Below are 14,776 nucleotides of genomic sequence, written 5' to 3'. Positions count from 1 at the left end.
AGGACAGAAGACGCCTCGTGGCCAAATGATTTGACAAATATCTAGCTGGGATAAAAATATACTTTCTTATAGTAACTATGATCTGAAAGAGGAAACCATGCCTAATTCTCTAAACTTCAGTGTGGGGGGGCCAGCCAGAATGCTCACAGATGCTCTTCAAGGTGGCCCACACCCCTAAATGTGCCTCATGACAAGTGTGGGTTTGCCGCCACTGATGCTTGGCCGGCAAAAACAGACTTTTACTGTTTAAATTCCATTTCTTTAGATGGTGGTTGTAAACCAAGGGGGCCTCAGGATTAGTACAAGTAGTACACGAATCCACATGTGCCCCAGTAATTTTTATGGACTAACTCTCCCATCCCTCCCTACACAACTGTTACATACTTTCTCTTAAATGAACACAGATGCTGTTGGTAATGAACACAATTCATTTTAATGTTACCGATTTTTTGCTGCATTTTCTTCAGTGAGACCCAGCACATTGCCACTTGCTCAAAAATGTTGACTTTCAATAAAAGGTGGTTCTGAAACCAGCGGATTTTGACCAAGACTTGATGAAGGTAGAAGGATCTTTTTGGTGAAAACTTACTCTGTGCCACCTGTTCTATACCTCCAAGAATAGAGAGATGCAGTCCCTTCTCTGCGAGTTCTACCTGTGGATGTTTTGAATATTTCTCTTTAACACTTGGGTAACTTTCAAGATAAGTGAGAAGGCCGGAGAGGGAAGAGGACCCTTTGGGGTGGGAACTAAGTGTGTTTCATTGTGAGTGACATCATGAACCAGCACTGGGATGGTCATTAAGATCACCAAACTCAAAGCTAACAACCCCATGACATCGTACCTTGATGACTAAAGACAGACTGAACAGTAAGACATTTCCTAACTTGACATGGCAAAAAGAATACAATTCCTCTGGCTGCTCGCCATTCAAACCAGGTCTCACTGCTTTACACACACTTAACCTCGACTTTAACTTTGAATGCTCTGCACTTTTCAAAGTCATCTTTGACCTGAAAGTGCCCGAGGGTATCTCCGGCTCTGGAAGAGTTAGAGGGCTTAACTCAAGGTTATTACCAAATGAGGGAGATAAAAGTGCAAACACTGACCTTTTCCTCTGAAATGTCAGGATTCAACTCTGGGTATCTTAAATATTAGGATGCTTGTGCTGCCTTTGTGTCAGATGCATACTTGATAAACACCATGTGTAGTAAAGGAGTAAAAGCTACGGGCTCACCCCACAATTGCAGAGCCCTTGGGTAATGAACTTGAGGCTCTTTTTTTCATATGGGGAATTATACCAGCTCTGTACAGAAAAAGGCACTGAAGTTGGCCCTCTTCTTATTCCTTTTGTAATATCTGCAGCCATGCACAAGCTCTTAAAAGACACTCTCCAAGCAACCCAGCTTTGCTGTAAGTCAACGCTATGGATGCAGTTCTTTTAATTGAATCCACAGGCACTTCCCACCAACATTATGGACAAATGGACAAATCGACTGACTTATTTGTAAACCACCACATATCTGTCAGTTTTCCTGACTGACGTGGCTTGTATGTTGCTATGATCCTGGAAGCTATGCCATCAATATTTCAAATACCTGCAGGGTCACCCATGGTGGACAGGTTTCATCAGGGCTCCCATTCCAAAACGGACTAGGAGGAAGGACCTGGTGATCTATTTCTGAAAAAAAATTAGCCAATGAAACTTCATGCGTCACAATAGAACACTTTCCGAAATAGGGCTGGAAGAAGAGCACTTCAAGTTGGAAGGCATTACGTCATGCTTGGTAAAGTACAGGGCCACAGAAAAAGAGGAAGACCCTCAGTGAGGTGGATGGACACAGTGGCTGCAATGGGATCAAATATATCAGTGAGCATGAAGATGGCACAGGACTGGGTAAGGTTTTGTTCTGTTATACATAAGGTCATTATAAAGAACCAAGATGACTGGTAATGTTTATTTAACATGACATGGGGTCCCAGGCCCCTGGATTTGGGATAATCAGTGGGCTTGTTTTAACAGTGGGTAATCTGAGAATTGGGAGCCAACTTGATGGCACCTAGGAAGAATAACACATCTGCAAAAAGGATAATATCCAAGCCCTGTTGTGGCTCTGTCCTTTGGTGGAACTAAGCCCAAAGGAATGGCAAATACCTCCCTTCCCAACATGGGTCAGACCGATATGTCCCAGAGAAAGAATCAGGCTCATGATGATACATGAGGAAGCAGCTCTACCATTTGTTTTCTCTCGGTTGGAGGTGGTTTCTGGCCGGCTCCTCATTTCACTATAGCACTGGGCAAGGCTGACATCTGTGGCATATAGAATCACATTAGCACCTCTGAGGCCTACTCAATGATTCCAGGAGAACGTATGCTGCAGAATTCAAGTCAGACTTAGCAATCTCTAGGGCTTTTCTTCTTCTTCTTTCTTTTATTTTTAAATGAGGCTTTATCCAGAACTAGCTATTCTTTGCAGCTGCACCTAAAATCTGAATGCACAGTGCCTGGGAAAGAGTGGAGAATGGGGGAATATGCCACGAGTGGCTCTTCCTGATAAGTGATCAACTGCAGCAGAGAGAAGAACCAAGATGACTCGGAATGTATATTTTAGCCATGACGTGGGGTCCCAGACCACTGGATTTGGGATAATCAGCGGACTTGTTTTGACAGTGGGTAATATGAGAGTTCATTTTCCATTTGATATTCCTGTTATTTATTAAGAAGGGAACGATGTAGCAGAGTGGTAACATGGTGAGCATAAGCAAAGAAATTTATACTAAAGTCATAAAGGGATCTTATGGACGATACACCCACAGGCCAGGGTCTAACATGCTTTTTCCTCCACAGTAAACATCTCACCTTAGTACTGTAAATAGCGAGAGCTTACAGGAGGAAGGGAGAACTCTGGGGACTCCCAGAGTGGGGACTGCAAAGAAGAAAGGTGGTACTTACGCCAAACATTTGTCGAAGGTCCGGATCCCGGAACCTGAAGGGGATGTTTGAGACATGCAGCCTCTTGGGCTGGGACTTGTTTTCCGTGTTTTCAGAAGGTTGTGTCTGGGGCTGGCCATCTGTTGGCGCTGCATCATCTGTCTGCTAAAAGAACAAGAGCAAAGCAGAGAGGCTCTGAGTGGACCCAAAGGCTCTGTCCCAATGCGCTTTTGTTTCCTCTACATGGTGGGAACACACAAGAACAAAGGAATAAGGAAAGGATAAGAGTTGCTAAAGGAGCCCTGGTGGTGCAATGGTTAAGCACTTGGCTGCTGACTGAAAGGACAGCAGTTGGATCCCACCAGCTGCTCTGCAAGAGAAAGACCTGGCTATCTGCTCCTGTAAAGATTACGGCTTAGGAAATCCTATTTGGCCCTTCTACGCTGTCCTATAGGATCACTACGAGTTGGAGTTGACTTGAAAGCACCAAACAACAACAAAGGAACTGCTGAGCCATTCATTCATTCACTTATTAATTCAACAAATATTCATTGAAAAGCCACTGTGTGCCCAGCATGGTGCTGGGATTTAGCAGTGAGCCAAGCAGATAGAAATTCATGCCTTCATAGAGCGTACATTCTTCTGGAGGAAGACAGATAACAAATAAATAAATATAGTTTGGCAGATGGTGATAAACACTACAGAGAAAATTAAAGCAAGGGTGGGGAGTTTTAAAAGGCAATCAAAGAAAACCTTATCAAGAAGGGGGCATTAATCATTAAAGTAGGAGAGTGTATAATCCTCAGTCAACGCTGTTCAGAATCTTAACATTGCACACATAATTGCTGAGGCTGTGCAGATAAAATATCAGTAAATGCAGTGAAAAAAATAAACTGAAAAGCTTATTTGGTATTCTGTAGTCAAAGCAACCAACTCATTGACTTAATTTTTTGTTGCTGTTTTCAACTTTTAGCTTCTGGGTTGTGGGCACCTGTGTAATCTGATATAGCTGACCACATGGGGTTATTTAAATTAGTTAAAATAAAATAAAATGTTCAGGTCTTTCTTTGCACCAGCCACATTTCCAGTGCTCAATAGCTACATGTGGCCAGTGGCTTCCATACTGGACAGTGCAGTTATAGAACGTTTTCATCATTGCAGAAATTTCTATTGGACCTGGTTTAGATGATGTTACATGATCTCCTTCTCTCCAAAAAACAAACTAAAACAAAACTGGTTAACATCACATTGGCTCCCATAAATAGCCAAGCCTAGGAGAAAAGCCACAGTAACATTTGGTATTGTCATAGCCACAGTCATTGTCTCAGTTCAACAGTTTTCACTTATCATTGACACTTCATTTTCTAGATACTTTTCCTGCAATTAACATGTCCTGCCTCTAGGTGGCAGAAGACACCACTTGCATGAGATCCCCTGATTCTCTGAAACCACGATAGAAAACAATTTGCTGAAGCCCAACAAATTTATGAACAAGGCAGCTTCCTCACCTATTTATGAGCAATTTATAAGCACGTAACTGGAATGAAACTATCAATGCAAGCATCCAGGTGTAAAATAATAAAGCCACAGAGAAGGAGATGAGCTTACAAACTGAAATACAAACGAAACACCCAAACAACACAGGCATAATTAGTGAGGTTCTCATCAACCCTTGTGTTTCTTGGCGGATTTCATTTGTACCCGTCTCCCCTCCATCAACACATTCTGAATTATATTTTGAAGATAAGATCTCTCAATGACTGGCAAACTATTCTTCAATGTTGTTGGATTTAATAGGAGGGAGGATGTTGATAGTTTTCTTATATGAAAAACAGGGAATAAGAATAGAATATCCCTTGTTAGGCTTTGTGAAGGTGAAACCCAATAATGTGTGCCAAGTTGGCAGAATTCTTGACAGATGGCATATTCTCAATAAAGAAGCCCTGGGGGTGCGATGTTAAGCGCTTGGCTGCTAACTGAAAGGCTGGTGGTTCAAACCCACCCAGAGGCTCTGTGGCAGAAAGACCTGGAAATCTGCTCCCATAAAACTTACAGCCTAGAAAACCCTGTGGGGCAGTTCTACTCTGTCACATGGGGTCGCTGTGAGTCAGAATCAGCTCAAAGGCACACAAAAACAACAACATATATTCAATAAATGGAAGGTAATGGATTTTCAGAAGTGGTGGTGATTTAAAAAATTGTCAAGGGAGAAGAGTAAAAATCACCTCTGACCCACCACTGCCGTCAAGTCGATTCTGATTCATAGTGACACTAGAGGACAGAGAAGACTCATTTATTTATGAAATGCATTTTTACGGAGCAGCTACTGTGTTCTAGACACGTAAGTCGGACCCTAAGTCACATATAGATCTCAGTTTATTGGAAGAGAGAGAAGGAGAAAAAGACAACTTAATACAGACAGTAAGGAGGCCTAGTGGAGCAGTGGTTAAGTGCTTGGCTACTAACCAAAATGTCAGCAGTTTGAACCTACCAGCTGCTGCTCGGGAGAAAGATGTGGTAGTCGGCTTTGCTTCTTGGAAACCCTATGGGGCAGTTCTACTCTGTCCTATGGGTCACTATAGGGTTGCTATGAGTCGGAATTGACTGGAAAGCACTGAACAACAATAACAGCAATACAGATTGTTAAACATTGGGCTGAGAATAAATCATGAAGGACTGAGTCAGCCTGAATCAGGGACACATGGCACAGCTGGAGGGTCAGGAAAACATGCCACCCTGGAGGGGAAAGGTGACGTGAGAAGTATCTAAGGAAAGAGGTGAAGGAGATAGCTGCTCTGCCAGCAGATGACCGAGCGGGAGCAAAGACGCAGAGATGTGAAAGAATGTTCTGGATTCAGGGGAGTATGTGTGGGTTTTGGTGTCACTGGTGGGAAGGGTGTGTATGGAGGAAAGGCAGGGGACCAGATTGCAAAGGTCGGCAAGGGCTGGATCACCATGACCCTGTGTGCAGAGGGAGGGTCTGAACTTCATCCTAACAGCTATCAGCTGCCATCAAAGGGCCACAGCAGGGGCATGGTGTGACCAGCAGCTGAGCCATGGTAGGCAAATGACAAGAATCTGCTTAACAAGCGATGGGCTCACTGACTGAATGAATGAGTGAATGATGGGAGTATGTGTAAACCAAACCAATGACTGAATGAGAAAACAACCAACTTCGCCATCTCCAAGTAGTAGTCAAATCTCAGTATATTAACACTGAGCCCCACCAGGGCAGGAACTGTGTTTTCCCTGCTAGTAATACAATTAGTCACCACCTGTCTGTAGGTTGAAAACCCTGGTGGCGTAGTGGCTAAGTGTTACAGCTGCAAACCAAAGGGTCGGCAGTTCGAATCCGCCACGTGCTCCTTGGAAACTCTATGGGGCAGTTTTACTCTGTCCTACAGGGTCGCTATGAGTCGGAATCGACTTGATGGCACTGGGTTTGGTTTGGTTTGGTCTGTTGGTTTGTTGGACTGTGGTGGTTTGCATGATGCTATGATTCTGGGAGCTATGCCACTGATATCTCAAATACCAGCCAGGTCAACCAGAGTGGACAGGTTTCAGGGAAGCTTCTGGACTAAGACAGGCTAGGAAGAAAGGTCTAGTAATCTACTTCGGAAAATTAGCCAACCCAAATTCTATGAATCGCAATAAAGTGCTGGAAGATGAGCCCCCTAGGTTGGAAGGCACTACGCCAATAGCCACAATAATGGATTCAAACATACCAATGATTATAGGAATGGTGCAAGACCAGGCAATGTTTTGCTCCATTACATGTAAGACTGCCATGAGTCATAACCAAATCAAAGGCAACTAAGAACAGCAAAACGCAATTACACGTCCCTGAGACAGAAATGGCTTTGAATCATGAGAACATTACCTGCTGGAGGAGTGAGCAAGGGGCCTTGGTACTCAAGCACAAGGCTCTAAATTTGCAGAAGCAGTAACTAAGTGTTGGGACTAGACCCCAAGCTTCTGGCCCATTTTCTCCCTCCTGTTAGAAGTTGGTATTTAAACATGAATTAAAATGAGCTCCTTCTCATCCCAAGAAGGAAACTTACATTTCGGTTTGTACACAACTGCTGGATGTTTCAGTTTAATAAACCTAATTAGGAATTACAGAGATTATGATTAAACATATTAAATGATTAATAGCATTATGCTGCTCATGTGAAAATTAAAATTAATCATCTTTAGTCAAACAGGACTTTGGAGAAATCTTTGCATTGTTTCCTTTGATAAAAACATACAACGCTCAATTAAGCACTTGGTAGTGTATGCATACATGCAAATGCTCAGAAATCGTTCTGGAGGAATACCTGTGTGCTAAAATTCTTTTTTAAAGAAAAAGAGTAAAAAAAAATAAGCAAAAAATGTTTCAGACCATTGTAGGAGTATTAAAAGGAAAACGGAAGAACAGAGGTTTCAGGATTCAGAAGTTTGAAAGAACAACAGAAAAAAAATATGTATATATGTGTGTGTACTTTTTTTTTTTGGACTGAGTGTGCTTGTTTAAATGGTGTTGTTGTTAGGTGCCAATGAGTCAGTTTCGATTCATAGGGACCTCAGGTACAACACAACGAAACATGCTCGGCCATCCTCACAATCACTGCTATGATTGAGCTCATTGTTGTAGCCACTGAGTCAGTCCATCTTGTTGGGGGTTTTCGTCTTTGTCACTGACCCTCTACCAAGCATGATGTTCTTCTCTAGGGACTGGTCCCTCCTGATAACATGTCCAAAGTATGGGAGACGAAGTCTCATCATCCTCGCTTCTAAGGAGCATCCTGGCAGTACTTCTTCTCACACAGAATTGCTACTTCATTATTTAAGTATTGCAATGTAACACAAAGAAAGAGGGTTTTCGAATTGCAAAAACCTGTGTGTGAGCCCAGCTCCATCACTTGCTAACCGAAGGACACATCACTTCCCTGGGTCTCAATTTACTCATCTGGAAAGGAGAACAATAACAGTGCCAACCTCACTGCGTTGTGGAGAGGACAAAATGCATCAGGAGATGTACAAAGCAACTACTACAGAGTCTATAGCATGTGTCATCATCTGGTCGCTCCAGGCATTCCTTGGCTTAGAGGGGCATGACTCCAGCCTCTGCCTACTTCTACGCCTGGCCTTCTCCTCCCCTGTGTGTCTGAGACTCAAATCACTCTCTTTCTTTCTCTTATTAGGACATCTGCCATTGGATCATACCCCTGGTGGCAAAGTGGTTAAGAGCCACAGCTGACAACCAAAAGGTCAGCAGTTCGAATCCACCAGATGCTCATTGGAAACCTTTTGGGGGCAGTTCTGCTCTGTCCTATAGGGTTGCTAAGAGTGGAATCGACTGGATGGCAATGGGTTTGATTTTTGGGTTTTGGCAGTTGGATTTAGGGTCCACCCTAAATCAGGAATGTTCTCATCTTGAGATCCTTAACTTGATTCTATCTGCAAAGACCCGTTTTCCAAATATGGTCACATTCACAGGTCCGGGGTTTAGGATGTGGACATATCTTTTAAGGGCCACCGTTCAACCCACTACCATTCCCCACTAAGCAAGCCAACCAGAAGTAATGTATTATGAGCAGATGTCATCAGGAGCAGATGTATTTTTTTCTGTTCAGGGGCCATAAAGCTCTCAAAGGGCTTAGCCTCAACTTAGGTCCAGAAGATGGGAGGATGTCCCTGTCAGAGCTGCCCCAAGTCCCCATCTGTCACAGGGTCACCATAATGAAGTCCCTAAACAGAAAGGAGACACAAATCTTCCCTTCTCCAGCCCAGGCTCACCAACTGCCTTCCTGTCCTCAACTCTAGATGCAGGGACACGCATTAACTGGGCTTTGAATCCCTCCACTGGCATCCCAAAAGGCCATCAATGCTCTGTAAAGACAAGGACCTGTCTGCAGACTCCCAGTGCCTAGCACTGAACCTCACACAAATCAATCAGCAGTCACAGTGTTCCTGAGAAGTGCGTTAAAGCTCGTTACAAAGACAGAGTGAAATTTCTAAAGAGGATAAAAAAAAAAAAAAAAAAAGTGAAAAAGCTAGGGGACTTGCTAGTGGTACAAAATATCTAGCCTGTGTATTTCTGAACAGCAGAGACTACCCAATTTGCAGTTATATTCCCTAACGCTAGTGCGAGGCAAGGCTCAATAGGAATTAATCCTTGCAAGAAGAACTCTTGATTTACCTGTGTCTGATTGTTTGTAAAAAAATCATTTTTGCTTAAAGTGGGAGCCACCGGAATTGGAAATGAACCTCAGGGTGAACTTGGAAGCTCAAAAGGTGGGACATAGTAACTCAGCAAATTAACACTGGTTCAATAACAGAGAAGGGAAGAAGTCAAGGAAGCTCAAAAAACCAAGAATTTAAGATGTAATACAGTATGGTGAGCAGTCTTGGTGGCAAAAAGGTAGAATTCTTACCTTCCATGTTGGAGATCCAGGTTCAATTCCTAGCCAATGCACCTGAAGCACAGCTACCACCCGTCAGCGGAGGCTTGTGTTTTGCTATAATGCTGAACAGGTTTCAGCAGAGCTTCCAGACTAAGACAGACTAGGAGGAAAGGCCTGGAGATCTACTTCCAAAAGTGAAAATCTTATGCTCTGATCAGCAACCAATCATGGGAAAGGCACAGGGTCAGGCAGTATTTTGCTCTATTTTTGCATAGGGTCACCAAGAGTTGGGGGCTGCTTTGACTGTAGCTAACAGTAATGACAAGAATATTATAGGGATCTGTCTTGTGCATCGAAACCCTGGTGGTGTAGTGGTTAAGAGCTATGGCCGCTAACCAAAAGGCCGGCAGTTCAAATCCACCAGGCGCTCCTTGGAAGGTCTATGGGCCAGTTCTACTCTGTCCTAGAGGGTCGCAGGGAGTAGGAATCGACTCAGTGGCAATGGCTTGGTTTTGGCCTTGTACATCCTAGGATGCTTAGCAGCACTGTTCTTGTTGTTAGGTGCTGTCGAGTCAATTCCAATCCACACAACGAAAGGAATGAAATACCGCCTGGTCCTGTGCCATCCTCACAATCATTGCTATGTTTGAGCCCAGTGTTGTAGCCGCTGTGTCAGTCCATCTCATTGAAGGTCTTCCTCTTTTTCGCAAACCCTCTACTTTACCAAGCATGATGTCCTTCTCCAGGGGCCTGATAACAGGTCCAAATCACATGAGATGAAGTCTTGCCATCCTTGGTTCTAAGGATGTTCTGTCTGTACTTCTTCCAAGACAGATTTATTCATTTTTCTGGCAGTTCATGGTATGTTCCGTATTCTTCACCAACATCATAGTTTAAATACATCAATTCTTCTTTGGTCTTCCTTATTAATTGCCTAACTTTCACACACATATGAGGCAATTGAAAATACCATGGCTTGGGTCAGGTACATCTTAGTCCTCAAGGTGATATCTTTTCTTTTTAACCCTTGAAACAGGGTTTTGCCTCAGATTTGCCCAATGCAATATGTCATTTGATTTTTTGACTGCTGTTTCCACAGGCATGGATTGTTGATCCAAGTAAAATGAAATGCTTGACAACTTCAATATTTTTTCCATTTATTGTGATGTTGCTTATTGGTCCAGTTGTGAGGATTTTTGTCCTCCTTTTGCTGAGGTGTAATCCATACTGAAGGATGTAGTCTTTGATCTTCATCAGTGTTTCAAGTCCTCTTCACTTTCAGCAAGCAAGGTTGTCATCTGTATATCGCAGGTTGTTAATGAGCCTTCCTCCAGTCCTGATGCCTGGTTCTTCTCCAAATAGTTCAGATTCTTGGATTATTTGCTCAGTGTACAGATTGAATAAGTGTGATGAAAGGACATAACGCTGACACACACCTTCCTTGATTTTAAACCACGCAATATCCCCTTGTTCTGTTTGAATGACTGCCTCTTGGTCTGTGTACAGGCTCTTCATGAGCACAATCAAGTGTTCTAAAATTGCCATTCTTCAAAATCTTTTTCATAATTTTTATGATCCATAGGGTCAAATGCCTTTATATAGTCAATAAAACACAGGTAAACATCTTTATGGTATTCTCTGTTTTCAGCCAAGATCCATCTGACATGAGCAATGATATCCCTCATTCCACATCTTCTAAATCTGGCTTGAATTTCAGGCAGTTCCCTGTCAATGTACTGCTGTAACCACTTTTGAATGGTTTTCAGCGTAATTTGACTTTCCTGTGATATTAATGATATTGTTTTATGATTTCTACATTCTGTTGGATCACCTTTCTTTTTAGAATGGGCACAAATCTGGATCTCTTCCAGTTGGTTGGCCAGGTAGCCCTCCTCCAAATTTCTTAGCATAGACAAGCGAGCACTTCCAGCTGCAGCCATTTGTTGAAGTATCTCAATTGGTATGCCTTCAATTCCTGGAGCCTTGTTTTTCACCAATGCCTTCAGCGCAGCTTCGACCTCTTCAGTACCATTCGTTCTTGATCATATGCTACTGCCTGAAATGGCTGAATGTCAACCAATTCTTTTTGGTAAAGTGACTCCTGTAATCCTTCCACCTTCTTTTGATGCTTCCTGCATCATTTAATACTTTCACCATAGAATCCTTCAATGTTGCAACTCAAGTCTTGAATTTTTTCTTCAGTTCTTTCAGCTTGAGAGACACCAAGCACATTCTTCCCCTTTGGTTTTCTAACTCCAGGTCTTTGCACATGTCATTATAATACTTTACTCTGTCATCTCAAGCCACCCTTTGAAATCTTTCATTCAGTGCTCTTCATCATTTCTTCCTTTTGTTTTAGCTACCCCATGTTCAAGAGCAACTTTCAGAGTGTTATGACAGCCATTTTGGTCTTTTCTTTCTTTCCTCTCTTTTTAACGACCTCTTGCTTTCTTCATGTGTGATGTCCTTGATGCCACCCCACAACTCCTCTGGTCTTTGATCATTAGTGTTCAATGTGTCAAATCTATTCTTGAGATGGTCTCTAAATCCAGGTGGGATGTACTCAAGGTCGTACTTTGGCTCTCGTGGACTATTTTTTAACTTTCCTCAGCTTCAACTTGAATTTGCATAGGAGCAATTGATGAGGTGAGGGGCCAGCTCTTCCACAGCTGGCCTCTCACCTTGTTCTAACCAATGATATTGAGCTTCTCCATAGTCTCTTTCCACAGACGTAGTTGACTTGATTCCTGTGTATTCCATCCAGTGAGGTCCATGGGTATAGTTGCTGTTTATGTCGTTGAAAAAAGGTATTTGCAACAAATAAGTTGTTGGTCTTGCATAATTGGTCTTAGCAGCATACCTTGTCTCAAATGCTAGTAGCAACCTTTTCCAAGTTGTGACAACGAAAAATGCCTCCAGGCATTACCAAGTCATCCCTGGTTGAGAACCACTTGCAGAAAGTAGTGCCCAGTGCTGGAGTCCCTGAGTGGTACAAACAGTTCTATTTGTCACCGAATAGACTCCTACTTATGGTGAGGCATGCATGTTAGAGTAGAACTGTGCTCCATAAGGTTTTCAATGGCTGATTTTTTGGAAGCAGATCACCAGGTCTTTCTTCAGAGGTGCCTCTGGGAGGACTCAAACCTCCAACCTTCCAGTTAGCAGCCAAGTACATTAACTGTTTGTACCACCAGGGACTCCAGTACAAGGTAAGTCAAACCAAAAAACCAAACATTGCCATCAAGTTGATTCTGACTACAGTGACTCTATAGGACAGAGCAGGACTGCCCCATAGGGTTTCCAAGGAGTGGCTGGTGGATTCAAACTGCTGACCTTTTGGTTGGCAGCTGAGCTCTTAACCACTGCGCCAACAGGGCTCCACAGGGTAAGCACTCAGTGAATATCTGTGGCATACATGGGTAAGCACGAGTTTGCCATGAGTGAGCTTCGTGGCCACAACTTCCTGCCTCTGGGCTTTAGTTGGCATATACATAAAATGATAATATCCATACCTGTCCTGGATCCTTTATAACCAAAAACCCATTGTCAATTGGATAAATTGGATGAAATGGAAAAATTCTTATAAGCACATAACCAATCCAAACTGACCTAAGAGGCAATAGAAAGTCTCAACAGAACCATAACGAGTGAAGAGATCAAATTAGTGATCAAAAGCCTCCCAACAGCTACAACAACAAAAAGCCCCGGGCCAGGTGATTTCTCTGGGGAATTCTACCAAATATTTAGTGAAGAATTGACACCAAAACTGTTTAAACTCTTTCAAAAGATAGAGAAGGAAGGAACACTCCCTAATTAATTCTGTGAAATAACATAACCTTGATACCAAAACCAGTTAAAGACACCACAAGAAAAGAAAGCCACAGGCCAATATCACTTATGAGTAAAAAGAAAAGCCCACCCATTGCCATTGGGTCAATTCTGATTCGTGGCGACCCTGTAGGATAGAGTAGAACTGCCCCATAGAGTTTCCAAGGAGCACTTGGTGGGTTCGAACTTATAAGTATATATGCAAAAATCCTCAATGAAATATTAGCAAATAGAATCCAAGAGCATATTAAAAGAATCATGCACTATGATCAAGTGGGCTTTATTTCAAGAATGCAGGGATGGCTCAACATTAGAAAGTCAATCAATGTAATACACATCAATAGAACAAAGGAAAAGAATCATATAATCATCTCTATCTGCGCAGAAAAAACATTTGATAAAATCCAACAACCTTTCTTAATGAAAACCCTAAAGAAAATTGGAATAGAAGGGAAATTACTCAATATGATTCAGGGCATATATAAAAAGCCAACAACCAACATTATACTCAATGGAGAAAGACTGAGAGCTTTCTCTTTGAAATAGGGAATAAGACAAGAGTGCCCACTCTCACCACTCCTACAGAAAAATCCTGATCAAAAGGGGGAAAATGCAAAACAGGACTTTAAATTTTCATGGACTCCAGACTATTTGAAGCCATAAAGGCTGGATGAACCCTTGAAACTCTTGCCCTGAGATAATCTTTTCAAAAATATCCCCTGAAGTCTTCTTAAAACCCAACAATAGTTTAAGTTGTAAAAAATGTCTCCCCTGAGTATTATGCTCTTTTAAGAACTATCTATATGAGATCAAAGTAACAAGAGCAACTCAAAAGATTAGAAAGGAGCCTTAAGGGGCAGTGAGTTCACGTTAATACGTTAACGAGTTTACAGAAAAGGAGGGTGAGAATGGTTGCACAACTCGAAGAATGTAATTAATTTATCTGAATTATACACGTAGGAACAGTTGAATAGGTGTATGTTTTGTTGTGTATATTCTCAACAACAATAACAACAGCAACAAAAAAACAACCATTGTTGTCGAGTTGATTCTAACTCATAGTGAGCCTATTGGACAGCATAGAACGGCCCCATAGGATTTCCAAGGCTGTAATCTTTATGGAAGCAGACTGTCACATGTTTCTCCCACGGAACAGCTAGTGTTTCTAACAGCAGGCAGACCTTTCAGTAGGAAGCCAAGTGCTTAACCACTGTACCACCAGGGATCCTGAGATCCTTCAGAAAAAAAAAAAATTAGAGTGGGATCATAATATCAAAGTATTTGTGAACTGTTGAGCCCCACGTGGAAGCACAAGGTATCTTAGTCTCTTAGTACTGTTATAACAGAAATACCACAGGTGGGTACCTTTAAGAAACAGAAATTTCTTTTCTCAGTTTAGGAGGCTTGAAGTCCAAATTCAGGATGCTGGCTCTAGGGGAAGGCTCTCTCTGTCCATTCTGGCGGAAAAGCCCATGTCGTGGCTTCTTGGTGTTCCTTGGCTACCTCCATGTGGTATCTACCTGTCCCCATTCACATCTACTGCCTTCTGTGCTTACTCTGCTCCTTTTACCGCTCCAAAATGATTGGGTTAAGACACACCCTATACTGATAGGGTCTCATTAACATAAA

General features: G+C 42.4%; 1 protein-coding gene across 11 annotated transcripts in view; it reads right to left on the bottom strand.

The window, feature by feature from the left end:
- Nucleotides 1-14,776, bottom strand: part of RBFOX1 (RNA binding fox-1 homolog 1) — a 440,264-nt gene that overhangs the window by 144,811 nt on the left and 280,677 nt on the right. For all 11 annotated transcript variants that reach the window (XM_064295558.1, XM_064295563.1, XM_064295566.1 and 8 more), the window contains one exon: nt 2,952-3,095. In XM_064295558.1, coding sequence (XP_064151628.1) covers nt 2,952-3,095 — 144 coding nt within the window. The remainder of the gene's footprint in view (nt 1-2,951; nt 3,096-14,776) is intronic.

Source organism: Loxodonta africana, chromosome 12 (genome assembly GCF_030014295.1).
Source record: "Loxodonta africana isolate mLoxAfr1 chromosome 12, mLoxAfr1.hap2, whole genome shotgun sequence".
Taxonomy (NCBI): domain Eukaryota; kingdom Metazoa; phylum Chordata; class Mammalia; order Proboscidea; family Elephantidae; genus Loxodonta; species Loxodonta africana.
Note: the sequence above shows the minus strand (reverse complement) of the source record. Positions and strands in the feature narration are given on the sequence as shown.